The sequence below is a fragment of the Tinamus guttatus genome, unplaced genomic scaffold, assembly GCF_059628265.1.
Source record: "Tinamus guttatus ecotype Peru unplaced genomic scaffold, ASM5962826v1 Tinamus_guttatus_pri_ptg000456l, whole genome shotgun sequence".
NCBI lineage: Eukaryota > Metazoa > Chordata > Aves > Tinamiformes > Tinamidae > Tinamus > Tinamus guttatus.
Window position 1 is genome coordinate 556,333 of NW_028288990.1, and position 23,964 is coordinate 580,296.

Below are 23,964 nucleotides of genomic sequence, written 5' to 3' on the forward strand. Positions count from 1 at the left end.
CTGGCTGCATGGGTGCCGTGGTCTTGGTGTGCTCAACTTTTTGCTGCTGGCTTCTCATTAGTTGTACCAGGATTTTTGTTGCTGTTCCCTTTCGTGCGTGCAGATTTTTACTTGCCGCTAGGCTGCAGGCATGCGGACCTGGAAGTTCATTGTGAACTTGCCCATGTGAGCAGCGGCAGTCAGTTATATGTGAAATTCCTGTGCCGTTTCAATGGCACTGTGTATATGCTCATGTGTAAGCATAATCCCTGATGTAGGTACGCTTCTTGTAAATGCACAGAAATAAGCAAAAACAACAAATGAATTTAAAATTAGCATAGCTGCTTGCATGCCAATTTTTTTGTTTGTTTAAGATTTTTTTAAAATGTTGTTTAATACTCTCACAGAGCTTAAATATATTGGTAAAAACTTATACGTAGACCACACAGATATTGCTGCTCTATAACCGAGGGTGCGTGCACTGAGCTTGCTGCAGAGCACAGTTACAAATGTGCTCTCATTTGCCACAGTTACAATAGGGTTAAAAAATCTCTTCTCCTGGGTTAAAATTATTTCTTCCTTATCACCACTGGACAAGACATTGTATTTTTTAGTCTCTGAAGGAATTGGTGTCCTGTTACTGAGTTTTGTGATTTCCCAAATACGCTGGTTTAGGTGACCTGGTTGTCCTACAGAAATAGAAATGTCTGTGTAGTTCTGGAGAAGGCTGCCCTAGCCTGAGCTGTCCCGCTCCCGGTGGTTGCTCTGTGGCACCTTTACGTTGGATGCTGCTGCACAGCGAGTGCAATCGTGTAGTCCTGTGGGAAGGAAAGGCTGGGCAAATCGCAGCGCCAGCAGCACAGTAACTAGGCACAAAATAAACTGCAGTGTGTTCTGGGTTTGTGGTTTTTAAATAAAGCTTTGTATTCCTTATAATGGTAGGGCGTTACCCGGCGAGATGACTTGGGTGAGTTTTGGAGCGGGTAATAATGCCATCTTTGGGGGGCCGGAGATACTTCATACAGCCTGTTGCCATGGACCTGGCTTCTGCCGGAGCTGAGGCATCCTCAGGAACAGCCTGCTGGCAAAATGGTGCTTCGGGCTGGGTATCAGTTTGAGGACTTCCTCACTAGGACGTGTGGCAAGTCAGCTACAGACTAAGGGATGGACTTCTTGTAACAGCAGCTTCACTGCACTTGGGAAACCCTGCAAATCCTGGCGCTTGCACCAGTAAGTGACAGAAACTGCTGCCTTCACGTTGGTCCAGGTTAGAGCCTAGCTCCTGAAGATCCATTAGCAAACAATATATGGAAGATAACAGCCTTGCTGGTGGCCCTGTGACATGTCCTGGGTCAGTGTGGCTTCTTGCTGTGTCACCAAGGCCAGGATGGGGAATTTCCACCCTGTCTTCTCCCCTTGCTTTGTGCCTCTTGCCTTGCTTTGTGCTGCCTCTCTAAGGGCCTCCCTCAGTAAAGGGGGAGAAAACTCTCCCACGAGCAAGCATGGGGCCCCTGTGCAAGTATAGGCTGAATTCCTGTTTTATTAAACAGTTGGCTTAAAGTACCGGAGCTTTGTTTTCATAAAACACTCCCAGGTTATTCCTTTATGTGGTAGAGTGTAGCAGGGCTCAACATCTTTAATCAAAGTGAAGTTGTAGTAGTGTCACGTAGGGATGCACAAACCTGCTTTAACTACAGATTTTATCTACTATTCTGAAGAACTCGCAGCCTCTCCCAAACTTAAATTTCTATGAAATTAGAAAAAAGATGGCAAAAACTACCATCTTCTCCAAGCCTTTATTTTTGTATTGCTGTTTGGCTTTTTTTTTTCTTTCTTACAGGAAAAAAGGCAATTCATATCCTGTTACTTCAGAGCAGCAACTATTCCTAGCCAGATGGTGCTGCATTTCTAGATGTGTGTGTGTGTGTGTTTCGTCTATGGAAGATTTAACAGAGATAATAGACTAGTGTTAGTAATAGACTAATATTAGTTCAGAGGAAAATTTATTCACCTTGCCTTTAGCAAAACATCACATTTTACATGCAAATCAAAATATATTGGAGAAACAATTCCAATTTCTGTATTTTGGGCGAAAATACTGGAAACAAAATCATGAGGTTGTGCCTGTGTAACTTTTTAGTCTACCTTGCAAGAACCTTGTTCCTGGGCATAATTTTCAGGGGGATTGATAGCTGCTTGTGTGCTCATAGCTGAAATTTGGTGCGCAGTGTGTAATGTGAGCTCACCTTATTTCTTCGGTTTCTAGTGAACTAGTAAGTACTGGACAATATTGGCTTGGTTTCCTGAGGTAAGAGCAGTGTGTGGTTTGTCTTGTGACACCGAATATCGCCCTCTGATGTCTTAATGCCTCTCTAAACCAGCCGTAATCTGCCCTTTGGACTCTGCCTCTGTGTTTGGGTAGTGGAAAAGTCCCACAGAAAGGAGACATAACAAGGCTGCAGATGCTGGACTCATATTTACTACAACTGAGGCCTGTTCCCAGCTCTTCCATGAGCTCTTGTGTGATACAAGAATCACAAAGATATTAGAAGGAAAGTTGTCTCTCTTGCCTTGTTTCTGAGGCTTCCTAACTTCTATTCAAACAGTCTTGATTAACTTTTAACCTTCTTACCATAGATCTCTGTACATGATTATATCACAAAGTAATGTTTACGTCCCCTGTAGTGTTCTGTGTTTGAGGAGTAGGTGTTTTGATTGGCTTTTTTTCCCCCTGAGGTGCATACAGAAGGTGGATACTTGAACTCCTCAGGGTGCAGGTGCCTTAGGCTGCAGCTCTCAGTTGCAAATGTTAATGTTAATCACAACATGCTTGCTTTACTGTGTACTTATTGATAGGGCAAAGCTAGTAGGACCCAGTCAGTGGAAACTTGCACGTTTTCAGACCTGTGCTTAAAGCAAGAGAGCAGATGGTTTGTTTTATTTTTGGATGTAGGAGGCTGGAGATTGCATCCTGGTGCTGCTTCCAGGGTTGGGGCTGTCACTGCGGGAATTGCAGTGAGTTTCTGGGCATGCGAAATGCCAGCCAGAGAGGTCAGTTGAATGGTTGTCGTCTGTCCTCCTCCTTTGGCAAGATGGGCTTGGGGATGACAGGAGGGTGGGGAGATGGAGAGTGTCTCTCCTCTTCAGCAGATGCCTCCTGTCCTGCCGTTTTTTCTAGCACAGAGGTAGTTCAAGAGGCAGAGGGGGTGGCAGTAAGACCACTCTAATGGATAAGAGCAAGAAACAACGAATCTGGAGGTCCAAACCTGCACAGTTTTATTGCAGTGTCCATACTGGTGGAACATGTATATGGCCTTTCCTTCCCTCACGCTCTGCTCTCGTTGTTCGTCCTCTGGCCATCCCTGTCCACAAGACCTTTTAGCTCATAGCAAAGGTTGCTTTGGTCAGTCATGGCACCTTGGCATAAAATGTTACTGTAAAGTCCCTGCAGAGGATGAGCGCGGAAGTTACAATTTATAGGCTATGTTTATATTGTTCCATATGCTCACAGGCTAGCAGAATACATATGTAGAGAAATATATAGTGAATTTCCCATGCCACTAAGTGGCCGTGATTGATGAGTGCTCTAGGAAGCACGTGTGAGTTGAACCAACCACTTGTGTCCCTTCAAATGCACTCCAGCAGCAGCGCCGCTGCAGAGAGAGCAGCGCTCGACCAGTTGAATTAAAGTAATTCCTGTAGTCGTTGTGGTCCTTGGGTGCTTGAGAGCTGAGGAGGTGCAAAGAATTTTGTCTTGTAGTGAGCGAACTCCTCTGTGGAGTCCCGAGATTATCCTCTCCTGGTGAAAGGGGGAGCTTTGGATAGTTTGCAATTCTTTGCGGTGGGAAGGCTGCTGACATCAGTTGTTTCCCAGGCAGATGCAGTAGCAGACCGTAGAAAAACAGGCAGAGTTAAAGCTTAGAACACTCTGCTCTGAAACAAAGAAAATCAAGTGCAGAATCTTATGCAGTAAAGTACATTACTGGGTTGGGGCTGAGACTGGAGAACCACTTCACTCCATTGCAGTAATGCGAATAAGATGCAGAACATTAAGGACCGTCACAGACAGGTGGTTCAGCAGAGAGCTTCGATGTGGTCTGTTCTAAGCAATGATTTTGTTAGAAACAACTTTTCCTTTTGCATATTTTGTTGAAGCTTGATGCAGAATTTCATTTAGACCAATGAAAATTGGTCTAAATTGCAGTAGTTAGTTCCTAAGTGCAGTTAGGAACTGTATTTTTTTTCCTATTTATTAGACCATGCCTAATAGCCTTGATAATGTTTTAAAAAGTATTTTCAATTCTGCTGATGTGTCCATGGGGTGGATGTGTGAGGTGACAAACTGGGAAGATAATGTGAATCATATACATAACTTTTGGTAATGCTCTTATTGAGCAAGACAGGCTTTTGCCACTCTAAGTACACTGCTTGCAAATGGTTTTCTTTTTGAAGAGGGAGTTAATTATTCTAATTAACTCTCTGCAAACGCATAATAGCTTGCAAACAAACAGCATCTTGACACCACAGTGTCCACCCGATGTTAAAAGACAGTTTAATTAGGCTGATGTTTTCCTTCCCTCTTTACCTCTGAAAAGACTTGAGGAGTGTCAAGCTCATATTTGTGTTACAAGCCAGATTTTATTACCTCAGCTTCACAAAGGGAGTGCAACAGCCTAAAATGTGTCCGTGTGGAAGCATGCGAGCTCGCGGCCTGCTCTCCTGGCTGGGGATTTGCAAAGGGGTCTTCCCCGTAATGGGAACCACGTCCTATAGCTGATGCTGTGCTGCCGCGTGGCGCGGCCGGCCCAGAGCTGCCCTGCAGGAGTGGAGCAAGGACGTGACCTGCACAGCAGGGAGAACACGGTGCAGCCCACACTGCGGCAGGGTTGGGGTTTCTCCCCCTTCACCAATTATATCACTAGCCTTTTCCTTGTTTGTTTGTTGACTTAAGAAAGGATTCAAAAGGTAAATAGTTGAGACATATGTATAAATTGCTCCGTTGAAAGCCAGCATTCACTGGCTGCCAGTGTAAATCTATTCTGATGGCTTGAGGGAAGAGTAAACTGTGGGGCAAAGTTATTTTTGACAAGCTATTTGGGCAGTTCAGTTTGCTTTAAATTTTTCAGGGACGGAGCTAGTAGTTAAATCCTGCCAGTTCCTGCACGTAAATAGCAAATTTGGAGTGATTTCCAGCACCAGTGCTGGGAAGCAGAGGTACAGATGTTGTTACAAAGAAGGTCAGATTGCCCAAACAGCTGTGCTTGAGGTGAGATCTTAGGGAATGACTCTTTTGCTCTCAGGAAGGTTTCTGCCCTCCTGCTCTTGGGAAGGTTTCTGCTGCAGCGCAGGCCATGGTACCGTTGCCTGCTTCATGGAGGACAAGTTTCCCTTCCATTTCGTGTTCTGCTGTGGCAATTCCGCTCATGGAGCAGGAGCGGTGGGTTTATGTCTTTGAAAATCTTCAGAAGATTTTGATTTTCTCCACGGAATAACATGGAGAGATTGCTCCACAGCTTGCTGGGCACAGCCAGGTAGCCTGTCCCCTGCTGTTGCGTCGTGGTCTTCCGTTGCCCTGAATCAGGTAGTCCCCGGAGAGAGGGATCAGAAATGACCAGGAAGCCTTCAGAATAGCTGTCGAAGAAGAGAAACGGATGAAGAAAGGAGAAGAATTTGCTGACAGGGAGCCCCATGCACGTCCTGCAGCAGGAGGAGCTGTGTCCTGGCAGCTGGAGGCAGCGGGATGTGTGTCCGGCTGCAGTTGTCCTCATGCTACCGCCCTGCAGCCACCCTGCACCACCCTACCACCCACTCATGCTACCAGGCTCTCACCCTGGCCTCCGCTAGGGAGTGGGAGGTGGATGAGGTCCTCGGCTGGAGCCCGTCTTGTTTTTGTGCTGCCACATCCGTCCCTCATTTCCCTTGCACTCCACTTTTCTAAAAGGAGCAATATCAAATGGCTAATAACTCCAAACTTGTCCTTGCAATAGAAAGCCCAACTTTTGCTTGAATAAATATATCCTAGAGACCAGAATACCCCAATAATAATGTTTGAGACAATTTTTAGTTATCTTATTATTTAGACAGATATAAAATCTTGGTAGCAATAGGCTTTATCTGACTTTATTTTGTTGTTTGCTTTCCAGGATTATTTGTTTTTCATACTCATAAATGTATCTGTTTTCACTTCTGTCTGTGCAGCAGCGATAGGCACGAACACCGTTTTGTTCCATGGGATGTACACAATACCACACATAACTGTGTGCTGATATTTTTCCTGCACCAGCATCTACTTGGGCAGCAGAAACCCTGTCTTGTTGCTCAAGCCACTAGAAGTGACAGCAACCAATCTTTGGTAACGGTCATGCTGAAGGAGGAGGCACCGTTATGTTGTTCAGCACCCAGAGATTTCACTGTCTTTTTGCAGTGGGAGGTATTTTCCTGGGGTTGCCTGATGTTGTATGTTCCTGCTAGCAGGAGCACAGACAAGCCCACTAAACCAGTAGTTCTGTAGGTGCCTGCAGAAAGAAAGTCCTGCAAAAGCTGCTAAAACATGTGATAAGTTTTGTGGAATTGTCTGGCAAGATGCAATATGAAAACTGTCCTCGTCTGCTCTCTCTTGTGCAGTTGGAGCTGGAGCATCCTACCAGAATAGTATTACAATCCTGGGTCAAGGAGATGATTTTTTTGTTTGTTTTGTTTTTGTTTCCCCCCCCCCTTCCGCCTTGCTGATAAACTGCATGCATAGTAGGAGGGCCTTGCAGTTATAGCATGTTGAAGTGGCTGTGACTGTAAAGTGCCTTTACTGTTGGTGTTTCTGATGCAGTGCTGTGTGCGGTGCTCTAGGCACAGGGAAGCTCAAACGTGGTTACATCAGCAGGAAAAACAGCCGTCAGTACAATGCAATTTGCTGCATGACCCTTTTTAAAACTATACAAGCAAGAAAACAACTTTTGTTTGCATAATTCTTCCATGGGATAGATTGCCAGACTTTGAAGATATATACATATGTAAAATTATAGTGTGCATGTATGTGTTTGTATAATTTTTTAATATTTTAAGTGCAGGTAGGAGTGTGAAGCCTGTGGTCAGCAGCCACCTCAGCTGGTGAGGACTCCTTGAGCAGGGCTGAGGGCAGTGCCGCGGCGCAGGGTGACGCTGCCGGCGCGGACAGCGCGTTGGGGTGGCCGCGCCACAGGGAGGGGACCGTGTCCCTCCTTGTCACCTGAGCAGGGGCAGGTTGAGTTGGCTGTGTCTCTCTCTGGCAGAAAGGGGAGCAGCGGCTGTGGGTGGGGGGAGAGGTGCAATGGCTGCATTTGATCTGAGACCATCGTAAACTTGCTTTTACAGTGGTTTAAGTTCTGCAAGCTTTTTCTTCTTTAGGGGACCTACATCAAACACTTCTAGATGGGGTTAATTTATAATATAATGAGCACAATTAAATAACTCATGTGTGAATGGAATGGGTTAAAACCTACCTGTAAAGCTCCTTTTCAGTTTTATTTTAGATGGTGACTTCAAAATAGCTATTGCTAAGTTGGAATTTAAAGATACATAGCAGTTTCCAAGTGATTAACATAACTTTGGTTGTAAACTGAGGAGAGTTAGCAAGTGCTCATAAGGTTACTCTTGGATGCTGGCTCTCAATCAGCAATAGTGCCTTGCCTGTACGATGTGGGGATGGTTCAGCATTGCCCTGCTGTTGGGTTTTCATGATTTGGTGGGCTGAAACAGAGCAAAATGTTGAAGTTTACATTGATTTCTAATTGTTTTATCTATTGCAGACCAATAAAACTAAATGGGTCCAGTCACTGGAATGACTCCGGATAAGAAAGCTGAAACACCAGGAGCAGAAAGAGCCGCAGGATTAAGGCAGCTCCATAGAATGGGAAGTTTGCCCGATGCAGTCGATGCTGGGAGGCCAAAGGCCACCGTGGTGGACAGCGATTCCACAGACGACGAGCTCACGAATTTGAACTGGCTGCATGAAAGTACTAACCTGCTAACAAACTTCAGCCTCGGAAGTGAGGGTCTTCCCATTGTTAGCCCTTTGTATGACATTGAGGGCGATAGCTTGCCATCCTTCTCACCTTCTTGCTACCAGAATCCGGAGAAAAAGTCAGCCACTTCCAAACCCCCTTACTCCTTTAGCCTTCTCATTTACATGGCTATTGAACATTCTCCAAATAAGAGCTTGCCAGTCAAGGAAATCTACAGCTGGATTCTGGAGCGCTTCCCCTACTTTGCCACAGCGCCCACGGGGTGGAAGAACTCTGTCCGACACAACCTTTCCTTGAACAAATGTTTCCGAAAGGTGGAGAGAAGCCATGGCAAGGTGAGCCTTAAGGGGAAGGATGTGTGATACGTTGGAAGTTGATGGGGAGACAGCTGATGTTCTTAATTTTTCCCCCCCATGTAGTTGTGTGTTGAAATCATATGACTTGACACTTCATTTGCAACTGTAGATTCTTTAGAAATGCCACTTGTGACAAATAACGAAGAGTTTTTTGTTGTCCTGTGCTTTTATTTGGTACTGACCAGGGTGGAGTTAGCTGTGACGCATCCTTTCTAAAGTTGGCTAGCATGTTAGTGTAAGTGCTTACACTTAATTACAGTTTTGTCAGGCTGTGGCATTCGGCTTGCAACGTTAGATGTCAGTGTTAGAAGATCTTTTTGCTGAATCTTTTTATTGTGCTTTGACAAACCTGTTTATTTGAGGATGAAGAAAATAAAATATGATTCTTGTTTATATTCCGTTAAAAAAAAAAAAGTGACTTTTCACCTATATGTTTTGGAGCTCCCTGATGACTAGGAAGAGTGGTTGGTTAGGGTGTCTCCCATGGAGGACTGTTGTTGGAGCAGTTGTGCAGCTGTACCCGGCTGGCTCTTGAGCTCCTGAACGGCTGCTCTGCATGTGCTGGGTGGAGGGCTGCTGCCAGGGCCATTTACGCCCTGGAAGCTGCATCTATAGTGAGCATGTTGCTGTGTCCCGTAGTGGAAGGAGTGTTTTCCTCAAGCTGTCTGTGCCCACTGTGGTGCCAGCTCTCAACAGGAATCACACGCAGGAACTCAAGTGAGACGTGTGATGCTCACGCGGGACTGAGGAAGAGGAGGCAAGGCCAAGGGAGGCAAAAATGCGAAAGGCTGGGGCTGCACAGAAGCCAACAGCAGTTGAGTGAGTTGTGTTGTACTTCCTATTGACTGCTGTTTTCTGTATTTTTACCTGCTGAAATTTCCAGGCGTGTTCCCTCTTCACTGCTTTTTTTAGCTTTTAACTACCATCATGCTGTGAAATCAGATAGACTGTGGGGCTACCAAATGGCTCTCAGGCTTGGGTGTCAGCTGACACAGTGTGGCACATTTCCAGGGCAAGTTTTTGCCAGTTTGCATGTAAACTTAGTCATAGCCAGGGTATATTACCTTCAAGACACACTGTATTTACAAGGCTGGATCCAAGTCCATATGGTAACTGTAGACAAAAACTTCAGTTTTAGGTAACTGTCAGGAAAAACAAGGTCAAACTAAGATGACATGGACTTATTTGTAAATCAGATATATTCTGATTTTCTCAGTGCTTTAATGGACTCATGGATGCAAGGAATTCTTAGGTACATTTTTAGCAGGATGTATCTCAAAATGAACAGAGTTTGTATTTGACCGTCCTTCCTGTTCTGTACTCATATGTACCTAAGCTTTTCTCATTCATTCACTGTTGACATCTGCTGAAAAAAACGAAAAAGGGAGAAAGCAAGAACTTTGCTTTAGTATAAGAAAAACAGTTCTTATAGGAAAATTGAATCAAAACACGGAGATGGGGTATGCTTCTCAGTCTGAAAGTTGCCTTGAACGCTAACCTAGCTTTTACATTCCTTACACTTAATGCAGTTCCAGCTTTCCCATTGCATTGCTTTATCTTCTGTTAAAACATGGCAGGGTCTTATGGCAAGGGTGGATGTCTGTGTGTGGTACAGTCTCTATGACACAAGCTGTATGTAAAGATCCCCCTCTTGACTCGAGGATATTCTTTTCCACATAAATTATTTCTTCTGCTGACTTAAATGGTTTTGCTTGGGACTTCAGCTTTCCCATCCTGCTCCTCAAGGAGGTAGCTCTAGCTTGAAAAACGTGCCAAACAAGCTCAACAACCTGAACCCACGTGTTCAAACACCAGCTTAAATGGTAACAGGCTTTTTATCAGAATTGCATGCAGTGTGCGGCATGTTTGACAGCCTCTGGATGTAGATAGCCTGGATGTATGTGGGAAGCTTAGTGGCAGTCGGTATTGCTGATGTACTGAGGTTTGCCATCACCTTTGGTTAGCTTCTTGCTATTCCGTGGCAAGTGCAGTAGCTGCTGTGTAGCAGAGTCCTGCTGAAAGAGCAAAGAGTTAATGAGATTCAGGTGCTCTAATGCTCTAAATGACATGCTACCATCTGCACCCGTGTGAATGAAACAGGTCCCTGAGCCTGTACAGTTCAGCAGTGGTTGTGCAGAGCCACGTGTGGAAGAAGCATGTGGGTGTGTTAGGGAAGGAAGCCCTGAATCTCGGGAGAAGAGGAAAATCTCGTAGTCTGTCAGTTACTGCTTTGACTGCTCATCGAAGCTGCTGAAACGCCGTGAGCTGGTGGGATTCCTGTAGCTTCTGAACGGAGCTATTGGACAAGTATGAATGAGTCTGTGTGGGGGAGGCCCTACCTGCCCTGCTGGGTGAGCGTGAGAAGCACCATGTGTCAGTGTGAAGCTTCCCGCCGTGCACAAGCACCTCTGCGGGAACAGTGACGTGGACTGGCGAGCCTGGGGTTTGGGGCGCCTTGTGCAAGGCAGTGACTCTGTCCTTCAAGCTCAGCTGTTTCCACTTGGGAAGCTCCCATGGTTTAAGAGCTACCAGTCAGTGTTTGGGCATTTGCTGATGCTCCTTGTTTAGGAGGCCTCAGACATCCACAGGGCTCCTAAGATGTGGCTTCTTAACAGCGAGTGACAGTAGCTTCTGAGCTTTTGCTGTGGCTGCTGTCTGCAACCTTGTGCTACTGATGCCTCTTGCTTTTCGAAGGTGACTAAATGATTTGATACCTTTTTCCTTCTTTTTTTCTTCTTACTTTATTTTACTCGATTCTTTTCTATCCCAGGGCTTATGGGAGGAGAGTGGCTTGTGGCACGCTGCCTCAGTGAAGTGTGTTTTCTATCGTTAGGGTAAAGGAACACGCTTTAAAAAGCCTGAGGGATAGATCTGGCTCTCGTGCTGGAAGAACGTCAGCGTGTGGAGGGGGTCTATGTCCCACACATGCTGTCCTGTGGCACAATTCACGGTTTGATCCCGGCTGGCTATTGCTGCCAGCCTGGCATGGGCGGCAGCAGCACCAGCAAGGGACCTCCCTGATTGTGGGGACCTCCCTCTCGAGCGTCCCGCAGTGTCGGGCTCCATGGCCGGCCTCTGTGTGCCTGTTGGCCTGGCTGGGAGCACATCCCCAGGGACCTCTTGGGGACGTGGGCCTTGTGTGCTGCGGAGGAGGAGGAGGCCTGTTCTTCCTCTGCCCTCCTGCACGGCAGGTTGCAAAGGCCATGCTTCATCATCACACTCATGGTGATGAAGTAGAACGAGGCAAAGAGCACTGGAGGGAAACTGCTCTGAGCTGTCCTTTAGAGCAGGCACCTCATGCAGTGGAAACAGGGTGTCTGCACGTCGAATTTCTGCTCGGCTAAAGCACATATCACCCTTTGGTTCGGGTCACCGCGATGAGCTGTTGGTCAGGACTCGCGAGGCTCCTCATCGCAGCTGCGGATGGCTGGTGTCCACGGGGCTTCGGCTGGGCTCCTGTGGTGCTGGGGCCTGGTGGGCAGCAGCTTCAGCTGGGGAGACGGGCAATGAAAAGCCCCTTGGAAGTCCCTGCTCTTTTCCAGGCCTTTCTTCACTTGCCGGCTCGGGGCAGTGTTTGGCTTCCGTCAGTGCTAGTGGCAGAAGGGGTGAGGAGGCAGGAGCAGCTCCCTGCGCAGCGTGGCTTGCCTGCGCGCAGCCCGGTCCCTCTGTGCAGCTGCAACCCTTGGGAGGTCGGACAGTGACAGCGAGGGACTGCGGTCATGGATCTTAACAGAACTCCCTGCTTTTCCTGGCATCTGTGGGGAGGTTGCTTTTAATTATTTATTTTCTCTCTCTCCATGTGAGAGTGAAAGGACCATGGGGAGCATCTTGTTTCCAACCCAAGCTGCCCTCGCGCAACCCTGAGAAATGCTGCAGCCTCAAAATTACTGTCATTTTGAAAGTCTAAATGCTTAAACTTCAAGACTTCTTTTCCCCTGTTTTTATTTATCCATCTAGATAAAATGCTGCAAGTCAAGTGTGAGAGGGATGCAAAAAGGATGACAATCATAACAAAAATTCTCAGACAATTTGTTTTAAGTGTCAGTTTGTTTCAAGGTCTGGAGTCAATATAGCGTAATGGCTGCTCGCTTTGGAAGCCGTTACATAAACATTGCATCTACATTTCAGCAAGTACAGCAGCGGCAGGTGGAAAATTCCCCACTACTGCTGTGCAGCAGACACCCCCGGGGCAGTGTAAGGTTCTGATCATCCCAGCCTTGTCTTCGCAGGGGGAAACGGCAGAGCTTAATTTGTGTTTGGCAGCACAGACTGCCAAAGCCTGACCCATGCACCGTCCCCCTTGTTCCACAGGGAATCGACCACTGTGGTTCAGCTGCTTGCAGTAACCCCACCAGCTTGCGTTAAAGCTGGATGTACCGGTGCCTTGTTGGATTTTCAGCTTCAGTCATGCACAGCTTTCTCCTAAAGCACAGCACTGATCAGAAACCAGTGTGTAGAACTACCTAGAAATCTCTTTTGCCTTTCCACTTTGTAGTTTTTTTGATCAGCGGGTCTGAGTGCAACAGTGACTTTATTCACGAGCCACTCCGCAGACGCTGGATCATCACTTTTACTGAGAATCTGCCCTTAGCACCAATAACGGTGCATGGGAGTCAACCTCGAGCCCCAGTGCGGTTTCACATGACATCTGATCCAAGGCAGCTACCAAAAGAAGTCGCTCAGTTTGTCATCCCTTACACTGAATGGATTGTGCAGCTTCAGGGTTTGCTGGATGAGGTCTCTGTTGCAGGGCCCGCCAGCATTTTTTGTGTTAATTTTATGTCAGGTCAAAAAGCTGATGGATATGCGTGCCTAGAAGAATGAAAAGAGGCAACCAGCAGCCTTCTGGCTGCAGCCCACGGTTCAGTGCATGAGATGTTAAGTGAAAGTGCTCCCTGAAACAGCAGATATACAGCGTAAAGTGGTGGCTTGCTGGGAGGATTTTCTCTGCTCTGTGAGCCTGAAAGGGCTCCAAGGAAGAAGCTAGAGGTGGGCTAGTTTTTTTGCGGGGGAGTAGTAGCGAAGCAATAGCTCAGTGAGCTCCAGGAGAGATTTGAGAAGGGGGTCAGGGCGTCAGTCTGTTTTGAAGGTGATGGATGGAGCCAGCTAACAGTGCTCCCCATGTTGGTACCCAACCAGCGTAGTGCACCCTGCCCTGCGTGTGGGAATAGCCCTGTGGGGTTACATTTTTGCAGCTTCTAGTCTTGCTTATGTCTAAGAGGAGAAAAAAAAAATCTGTGGAGGTATCCTGTCCTTCAGGTTCGGGGTTACTCCTCTCATCTGCCACGTGTGTTAGCACTTCTGTAATGTCTCTTTCGCTAGAAAAACCTGACAGTGCTGCACAGAGCTGTTAGGTCATCTATCACAGTGATGTTAGGTTTGCTTTGACTCCTTCTACCTAATTTCCCTCTTCTCTATTACAAGAAATAACTGGCTTGAAAAATAACTTTTTCTTTAAATAGTAAATAGGTGAAGAAACCCCTGAGAGAGCAGGAGAAACTTTATCTTGATCGATTTTCTGGCATGTCGAATTTAATGGTGGTAATGTTGTTAGGTGTGTCAAATAAATTAGGTTTTCAGACTCTGAACACTTGGGAGTGCAGTAATAAGAGTCTGTAGCTGGGTGTTGGACCAGCTGCTTTTACAGGATGTCGTATCGTTAAAGTTAAGGGAGTATGTGGTCCTATCTAAGCTAAGGAAAAGGGACGCTAGTTCCCAGTCTGTTAATCAGATGACTGTCACATCACTGATGCCTGCAGACACTTAACTTGAGCTTAGAGACATATTTCCCTTGTGCAAAATAAGATTTGCTGCTTCCAGGGGACAGACTTGGATGGCAGTGGGGCTCTAGTGTGTATGTAGTACCCCAAGCTGTAGCACAGATGTTTCTGTAACTGTTACAAAAGGTTTTGGGGATACATGCTCACTTTAGGGAATGCTGACATTTGGAGTGAAAAAGAGGGACAATTACACTATGCTGGGTCTTGGGCATACTCGATTAGGAATGCCTGTAGTAACTTTATTCCTGGATTTTCTAATTCAAAGTACTTTTTTTTTTTTTTCTTGCAGGTGAATGGAAAAGGTTCGTTATGGTGTGTTGATCCAGAGTATAAGCCTAACCTAGTTCAAGCACTGAAAAAGCAACCTTTCCCTTCAGCACTTGCATTTTATACTCCACCAGCATCACCGCCAAGGTAAGTAAATTTTCTCTTACAACTACAGCATCAGGTCATGTTAATCCACCCAACAGAGGAAATGCCCAGTGAATGTTGACATTTTGCAGCTCTCTGCTAGAGGGAAGTAGCTGAGTGGGACCTAGCTGAACTGCATAGACAAGACAGGGAGAATTTAATGATCTTAGAATTCCCAGATAGTAGAGCTGAGATTAGTATCCCCATCACTTTTATAATTTTGGAAGAGTTTAAGAAGGGAAGGGGAAGGGAGCACTGATTTCACAACATTTGTGGGCAGGAGCAAGTTTTCTTCTTCTTCTTTCTGAAGCAAATAATGAGCGAGCTTTTATATACTGTTGCAGCCTAATATATACCTTTTTACATTTTCTTTGCTTCTGGGGCTTCTGGGTAGCCTACTGGAACCAGGGCTTCCTCAGCTGATATATTTTAAGGTTAGGCAATGGATTTTTTTTGGAGTTTCAAGTTGCCTTTTTATGTATAGGAAAAGGCACACCAGCTAAGTAGGTAATACAGATACCACAGTGTGTAGAAGGATAGAAAGCAGAGAGGAAAATACTGCAGTTGATGATACCAGTAATCAGGTAGGCACATAGCCAGTTTATCTCTTCTGGCCGAGAGTTTGGGTGAGATATGAGATAATACAGATGTGTATATATTGCTCTATGCCTTATCTTACTGCAAGGAGCTTACTTAACAAAGAGAGAAGGAACTGGGATTACTGGAGCAGGATGTGACACTGATAGCAGATACTTGGAGCATTAGTTAGAGTCCAGCAGGCTCCTGAGCCTGGGTTTGAGAACCCGCCACAAGCCTGAGGTACCTGGCAATGAGCAGAGCTTGCCTGGCCTCTCAGGTTGCATGTTGGGACCTAGGAATTACGAATGTGGTCTCTGACTTTGCAGCCATCTTAGGCTCTAAATGGTCATCCTGATGTTGGAAAGAGCCAAGGCAGGATTGTCCTGCCTTCCAATTTTCCATTGGAATGGAAGCTCTACTAAAATACTGTGAGGCATTTAAGTGTTAAGAAATAGTGCAATCTGGAAGTATGCGGCTGGTAGTGTTTTCAGACTTTGCATTGTGGGCAGAAAGGTTTTTGAAACTACTGTGGTTGGGCTCTAGATAATGGTGTTTTTACACGTATTGGTGTTCCTGCATAAAGGCATGAACTTCTCTTTTGGTAACTCAGGTGAAGTTTTGCCCCTGAAAAGCCCTGCTCAGAAGATTGAATGTGTTTATGTGATAAAGCTTTAAACTTAAGATTCACAGAACAACACAGATGGAAGGGGTCCCTCGGCCATCTGTGCAAGGGGGACATAAATGAGATGCAACGTGGAGCAGCTCGTGCAGAGCCTTGTCAGGTTAAGTTCTGAATATCCCCGGGGTCCTGCAGATACTTCAGTATTTGTATCACTGGACTTGTGGTTAACCTAATTTGTATAAATAGTATATACTGAAATTAGATGTAGGGGGTGGGAAAGAGGTTTCACCTGAATGCTAAGGTGTTTCCAGATGAGGATTTCGTTTTGAAACAATGGAATTTTCGGTACCTTTCTTTTTCACTAAGAGATTAGTCACACTTACCAACAATTACAGCTACAAGAAGACCTTGATCCTAAGGAAGCCACATGGCAAATTTCCTGGAGAAGTCAATATATGAAGGATTTCGCAGTGCCTGTATTTTTAAGAACAATAAATATTTAATAACAGCATTTGAAGACATCTTCAATAAATGGGTTTCTTTCTCCGGGTTTCATAATAAAAATGCATTTCTAGGACTTTCGCTCATATACAGAAGGACCTATTTTTTCCCATGTTTAAAAATTCTTGGATTAAGATTGAAATCCTGGCTAGGAGGAGAGTCCCTGGTTCACTGAGCATATATGTCCCAGCAGCAGTGCAGTAATGAAGGCGTTTAGCAGTACCAACTGCTCTCTGCTTTGCTAGTGAGGGATGTGTTTGTGTTAGTCACTAGCGAGGTGCACAGAGAAGCCTCCTTGTTTGCGTTCCACTCGGCTGTGTCCTGCTGCTGGTGTCGCCTCGGGAGGTGCAGGACACGGCCGTTCTCCTCAGCAGCCTCGCTACAAGGGAGGCTGCAGGGCCGGGCATGGGCGATGAGTTTCGCTCCTCCTCGCTTGAGCGTTGTTGCCAGCTGAGGTTTGATAGTGTCACAGCAAGTCAATATAGTCAGAGCATTAAATGGGTGCCCAGCACACACAGCCGTGCAGAGCAGAGGATTCCTGCGCTGTGAAGATGGCCAGTGAGCAGTGAAAAATAGTCTATGCAGGATTCAGTTTAAAGAATGAAAATTTTGGGTTTAAAATAATATTTTAAAGTAGTTGGAGTAATTGCTTGGGTTTCAGGTTACTTTTATATGTTCTTTGATGAATAATAATTTTTTCAAGCATATTGAGCACTTAGCTTATTATTGATCTTTGGGGTGATTTGTGGCTGTGCCTTATCTCAGAAAAAGAAAGTTGCCTAAGTGTGATAAATATAAGGGGTGGGCACACTGCCTTAGAAACGCTCCCGCTAGCCCTGTAAGGCTGCTGTTGCATATCAGATCTGAATGCCTGCTCATCATCCTTCTTAACTCTTCTAACTATGTAACTATCTTTAATTCTTCTAACTATATTGTCTTCCAACATATTGTCATCTGATGAGATTATAACAGTTGTGCACTCTTTCAGTTCTACTTATTTCTAGCACTTTTCAAGTAGATTAGAATTAAATGAATTAGTGCTGGATATATAGGAAAAAAAGAAAGGAAGAGAGCTTTATTTTGCACTTTGTTCTGTGATGTGTTGAATGGTGCTTTGCTAAATACAAAGTTGGCCTTGAGAATGCAAAAAAAGCAGACAGCATCACCCAAACAGCCCAGCTTCAGATAACGTTAAAATCAACCGCTTGCAAGCGGCTACAAACGGACTCTGGTCTATAACAGTCAGGGCTGATCGTCCTTCAGTCCTTCCCTGCATTCACACTAGTGTTTTCTTGGTGCTGGTGTCACTACTTAGCTGCTGCACCAGCCTCCTGGCTGCTCTGAGCAGGAGGGAAGCAGAGTATCCGCTGCTCAGATGTTACCCTGGGCTGAGTTGTCCAATGGAGTAACTGTGTCCAGGTTTTGTCTAAGATTTCCTCTTTTCCTGTTGTTTTTTGGATGTTTGTTTCTTTGCTGGGCTCTCAGCACTCTTCTGAACACCAACACATGCACCCTTTGCGTTCTGTTGTGCCCGGGCTCCCAACAGTTCTGTGTAGATCAGCAGTTTCTTCACATCTAGGTTTTACTTACCAAAAAACATGTATATTTGTTGTAAATCTAGCTTTTAAGCAAGCACATAAAGTTTGTAGAAGTGATCTCTTCCCAGCAAGATTTTTCCTCAGTGGGGATGCTTTCCAAACACTTGTAAATACTTTCTAAGGGCTTCATTGATAGGCTTACATAGCACAGTAAGCCATGTATCTAGCCAGCTTTTGAAGAGCAAGAGAAGTTGCTGCTGATTTGGTTTGTCCACTAAACTTTAGGGGGCTGAGATTTTTATTGTATTTTTTTCTTTTTAATCTTTATGTTATTATGTTCAATGTACTTTGCACAAGTTATTTGGCTAATTTGGATTTGACTTCAATGTGTTGAATTTCTTTCCAGTAGGTCATCCTCTCCTCACTACTTAACTTCAGTGCTCAAGCAAAGTCATGGCCGATCTCTCAAAGGTAAACGTGACTTGTCTTTCCTGCTGCTCTTCTGTTTCTCCTGGGCATGAGCATATCTTGAGCAATGGTTTAATTTGTATATGGGCCTGTTCTGAAGAGTTTGGTGGGTTCCAAAAAACCCTTTAATAGTTCGGATGCCCTTTATGTTGTGTGTTAACTTAAAATCTGTATGATGAGTCTCAAGATGTGAAAGGACTTCTTGTTCTTCTGCCAGCAAGGTCTTTAGGAGACACATTTCCACTCCCCACCCCCCCCCGCCCCAATATGACCTGTTTTTAACACTGTGTAATTTAGTAGAAACATAGTTTGAAAGCTAGGTAGCTAATGGTAGGACTTGTCTGTAGTAGTTTGGGATTTTTATGGGTGACCAAGAATGGAGAACAAGAGAGAGCAAATTCCAATGTGTAAACCTTGTGAGATGAGGCCACAAAAGTGCCTTAAAGTTGAGTGTTTGTAGGTATCTGGGAGAGCATGAGACTATTTGCAAAAGGAGGGTGAAACAATTCAGAATATCGTTTCACGGATATTTTTCACTGATTGGCCAGAAAAATTTGGTGCAAAATGTGTCTTTTATCACCACTATGTGGGTAGAAGTGTGCCAGCTAAGCAGGGCACAGCTCCTCTTGTGCTTTTTGGTGCACAGAAGAGCCCTCCACGCAACTGCTACTGGGCTAGAAGGGGATTTCTTAAATCTGGACATCTACAGTTCGGTCCTCTAGATTTCTACCTTAATCTTCCAAGAGAAAGACTATAACCAGCCAGGTCTAGATAAGAATGGTGAACTTAAGATGGAAATCTGGTTTTCATTGACATTCTGGTATGAATAGAAGCAATATCCACTCCTGAACAGAAGATGGATTATTTCATTTTTCTGTGACTACTTTTAAAAGTTTTCCTCATTTTTGAAACACGTTAGTGTGCCTTGGAGCCAGAAATGAGCTAGCCAGCAGCAGAATACTACAGTGTTTCTTTAAAGGAACCCCGTTGAGCACAAGTCTTGCAACTCAATAGTGAAACTTAGTCCACTGAAGGCTCGTCCTGCACTGAAAGGATAAAACTGACAACGCAGGACTTGAGCAGCGTAACCAGCACCCAGTGCCGCAGCCCCGCTTGAGTGGCGGAGGCTGCCGAGGCGGGAGGGTTGTTTTCCTGTTTGAGCCACGTTGCCCCACAGCGCAGCTGGTCTGCCAGGGCGAGCGGACACACCGCAGAGCCTCCGTTTCTCTGGGTTTCGAAGATGCAGACACGCAGTTTGCGGGGAGTGATTCTATGCCGCATTAATGTCTGCAATTGCTTGTCACTGAGCAGGTGGATTTATATACCAACATCATATGCAAAAATCAAATGCTTGGATAGCAAATCACAGACATTTGAAATTGGCAGATTTCAATAGAAAGGGGAAGATTTGACCTCCTGAGTACAACAGTACTCAGCACAGCACAGTTAACTGTGCATGTTTTTATTTCTTTGTTCATCAGTTGGATACATACGACTTCTATATTCAGTGGCTCTGTTGCTGCCCCCTCAAAAAAGGATAAATCAGAATTAAATTTCATAAGTGCAATGAGATAGACCTTAAAGTACACTGATGTTAGGATGACAGATTTATAAAGTGCTGGAAACAGCACTTAAGTTTCCTTTCCTTGTTGGTACAACATTCCCAAAGTGAAATTCAGATTTCTCCTTGCCTAAAGATAAAGTTAGCAGAAATGGTATAAGATGTGTATAGGAGGACCAAATTGACAATTCTGTGATACTCAACCCCCAAAGTCAGTAACATAGTTGCAATTAATGCTTATAATGTGCTGTTTCTGATGGTTTTTTAGGGGGGAGGAAGGTGGAAGAAGAGCTGTAAAAGATGCCATTGCTAACATTTTATTTATTTCTAGTTAGAGATTTCAGACTTTGCTGTCATCCTCAGAATATCCTTCTTGAGATAAGAGTAATCCACTCAGTGCCACAAAACACAGAGCAGCATTTGGCACTATAACTAAAAGCACTGCTGTTCATCTAAATATCTTTCAAATGCCTGTTTATTATTTGTGTCTCCATGCTGCCTGGGTGAAGCGATTCTGCGTATTTTCCCCCTTGTCTTCTCCATTTTTCCTATTTGACTTGTTATTGAGAACATACGGTGAAGAGAGCGCTTGCTGTTACAGCTAGGAAAAAGATACCGAATTAGTGCTGCATTTTACTGACACGTTTGCTCTGCAGATTTGCATGTTTATAGGAGGAGAGTATGAGGGTGATTGGGCACTTTTCTTTGCCATGTGCAAAATCCTTTTTTTTAAACTGTTACAAGTAAAGCCCAGTTGTTGATGAATTCAATAACATCATCAAATGCAAATTTAATTTTGCTGGTTCTTGCCTTCAGCTTTGGCAAGTGCAATAGAAGAAATCAGCTTTTGTAAGATTGTCATATTTGACACATGACTTCTGTAATCAACCATATTGCTCATAAAATCTCACTCCTGTTAGGTCTGTCTTAATTTTCGATTATATTTGAATCATTCTCAAGTTTGGATTCTTGCATTTCTTTCCTTTTATTGCAGGCTAATATATATATATAGATACATATTCTTCCTGTGTTCTAGGCACCTGGCTTTGCCAGCTAATGTTTTACGCAAGCGCTAACATTTTGCTGCCTTTTTTTTGCCCCACAGAATCCGATATTGATGCTGCTACTGCAATGATGCTGTTAAATACTTCCATTGAACAAGGGATGTTAGACTGTAAGCATATGTCTTTTATTCTGCTCTTTCTCTACACAGTAGCTAAATGTTTCCTCTAAACTTAGTTTCAATAACAGAGCATAGTCTGGCTTGTAACTAGTAAGAGCGGTTAAGAGCAAATCTGTTTTGTTTATTCTTTCTGCTAACATTACAGAATTTTATAGATTCGCTCCCCAACGCCCTTTTTAAGCTATTTTTTCTTTTCTTTGGCTTTTCTTTGTTTTAGATGTTTCAGACTTCTTAGCTGCCTCTCTGTTTCTGCAGCTTTTATTTGTGATTAGCTGAAGAGCATCGTCCTCTGACAGTAAATGTGTATAAGATTTCCTGACTCCCAAGTGTTCACTCTAAGCTTCCCCTCTGCAGGCAACTGGCCAGTGTGGCAGTGCAGTGCGTAATCCCACTGGAATATTTGCTTGTTCACAGGCTTTGTTTTCATAGGTGAGAAACCTCAACCTCTGAAGACCCCTAAGAAGAGGAGTTATGGCAGCGCCTTCAGTTCTCCCATAGATTTACCGGAAAACGATTGTGCAGCCACCAACATTGATCCGAAGGAGGATCACAACTACAGCGCCAGCAGCCTGGCCTCGCAGCGCTGTGCGTCCCGCTCCAGTGTGTCTTCCCTGTCCTCCGTGGACGAGGTGTATGAATTCATCTCCAAGACCAGCCATGCAGGAAGTGATGGCAGCGAAGGATTTCACAGCGAGGTGGATACAGACGTTGACTACGAAGATGATCCTCTTGGAGATAGTGGCTATGCATCACAACCCTGTGTAGATACCTCTGACAAAAGTCAGCCTAGCAACAAAGCACTCAAGGAGCTATGTCAAGAAATTGATGAGGAGTTGAAAGAAGCAGCAGGGTCTCTGCTGCACCTTGCTGGCGTCCGAACGTGCTTGGGTTCCTTGATAAGTACTGCAAAGACCCACAGTCACAAGCAAAGGAAAAAATAGTGTGCTTGTCAGTGCTGAATATATACGTATATTTTTTTTAAGTGTGGCAATACTCTTCTACTTTTACCCTTCACAAGGGAGATCAAAGCCATAAGAGGACTCATTTGCTTTTTTATTTTTTGGCGCTGATTATAATTTAGTCATTTATTTTTAAATCACTGCCTAAAAGAAAAAATATTTAATCTTTTCAAATTAGAAGAGATGCATGACTTGAGAAAACCTGAAAGCATACTCCTTATGATCACTCTTTTTTCCTTTTTTAATAGTTGATTATTTCCACAGCTATGTTCATTCAGATGCACACTGTGGATCCTATTTACCTCTCTGCCAGCCCTTTCTGCAGAGGTGCATTTTGCCCTGTCTAAGGGCTCTGACTTCCATGTAAAGGATTAAAAAGGAGGAGGAAAAAAAAATGGGGGGGGGGGGGAAACAAATGTCCACAGAGGTTCTTGCCTCAGTTGCCTCTTCCCACTCGGTTTTCTCTTTCGTTCTTCCAATGTGTGTCCTGGGGAGCTGCTTGGGAAGCAGCCTGGGGTGCTGTGGCTTTCAGCCCATCCGACCTCATACGGTAGGTGAGAAACAGCAGCATCGTGCGGAGCTGCTTTGAGCCAGGTGTTATCCCTGCAGGCAGGCAGGAAGGAGCACAAACCCTTGATGGAGGAGTGGGCAAGGGGCGGCTGAGCTGTGCGCCACCCTCGGCTTTCCTTTTCTCCAAGACCCACATTCTGCAGCATGTTGAGACACGTTGTCTTGCGTGTGTGTGTGTGTGTGCAGGGGCCTTCGCACAGGCACAGGGTGCCCAACCTGCCCTGCCTCGGGTGCAGCAAATGCAGCGAAAGCTACCTGGTCTGCCAAGCGGCATCGGCCTTGTTTGTCTTCGCCGTTGAGTGTTCAGCAGCTGCATTAGCAGAAGTTCTGCCTCTTGTCCCATGCGAAGTTCCCTCACGATTCATTTTTGCAATAATAGTATAAATCTCTTTATAATGCCCAGACATCTTTTGGCCAAAAATGTTTCAAGGGTATGATGATTTTCTTTTTTTCATTTATAATAAGTGATGATTGCTTGCATCTTTCAATAGATGATGGCTTCTTCTGAAGTTTTCCATTTTTTTCGTTATTTAATTTTTCTGTGCCTGAATGGGCATGCAGCTCTGTTGGGTTTTAACCGTACTCCAAGTATGCAAATGCCTTAAATGTGGCTTGGAATTGAGTACAATGATAAGAAGTCATCTTTCCCGTCCCCGAAAGGTAGCTTGATGTGCCATAAACTTTCTAGCTAATATGAGAAGCTGTTGTTTCCTGCAGGTGTTGGGTTAACTGGTGCAGAATTAGGAAGCAGAGCCAGGTAGGAAACCAGTGTCCAGTATTATGATTGCTGAAAACAGTAATGGATGCTACCAAACATCAAGCTTTTACTAACAGGGTATTTTCCTGGCTGTTCGGAGGTCAGCTTTCATCGATCAGTGGGGTTTGTTTCATTTTTCTTCTCCGTCAGCCTCTTCCTGGATACTGCCATAAATCTCTCCCTCTGTGTGGATGCAGCCGAGCTGCTGAGGGGCTGTTGCTCTGAGGGCCTTGCTGTGTCGGTGCCTCTTGAAGACAGTGGCGGTGCTCTTGGGCACTCAGTGGTTGTTGGATCAAGCCTGAGGTATTGGAGGTTGTTTTGTAGCGTTTTTTGGAATTCAAAGCCAGTTTTGTTTTTAAGTGCAAAACCTATAAAGTGTTCCTTTTTTTCTATAATTTCAGTTTTTAAGAATGATTTATTTCTGGAAAGAGAAGAATCTCTGCCACATTCCTGCTCTGAGTTAATGCCAGTTATGCCACAGCAGAACACTTGCACACACGTGTGTGTCTTCTGGGTATCACCAGTTAATCACATTAGTTAATTAGGTCCGATGTGGGATGCATTGCTGATGTGTAGTAGGGGGTAATGCACTCTGTAGGAGAAAGCCAAGCACAAATGCAGTGGTTGGGATGGTGTTTGGAGATGGGAGCGCTTGGTGGAACTGCTTTCCGTCATGGTTTGCTGATAGCAAGGAGGTGGCAGA

The 23,964-nt window shown here is 44.9% G+C and overlaps 1 protein-coding gene across 1 annotated transcript in view; it reads left to right on the plus strand.

Annotated features, from left to right (window-relative positions):
- Positions 1-22,329, plus strand: part of FOXN2 (forkhead box N2) — a 32,639-nt gene extending 10,310 nt beyond the window's left edge. Inside the window, exons 2-6 of the mRNA XM_088532121.1 lie at positions 7,761-8,311; positions 14,402-14,526; positions 18,170-18,234; positions 20,898-20,966; positions 21,405-22,329. Coding sequence (XP_088388247.1) covers positions 7,775-8,311; positions 14,402-14,526; positions 18,170-18,234; positions 20,898-20,966; positions 21,405-21,916 — 1,308 coding nt within the window. The 5' untranslated portion in view covers positions 7,761-7,774 and the 3' untranslated portion in view covers positions 21,917-22,329. The remainder of the gene's footprint in view (positions 1-7,760; positions 8,312-14,401; positions 14,527-18,169; positions 18,235-20,897; positions 20,967-21,404) is intronic.
- Positions 22,330-23,964: the final 1,635 nt, after the last annotated feature.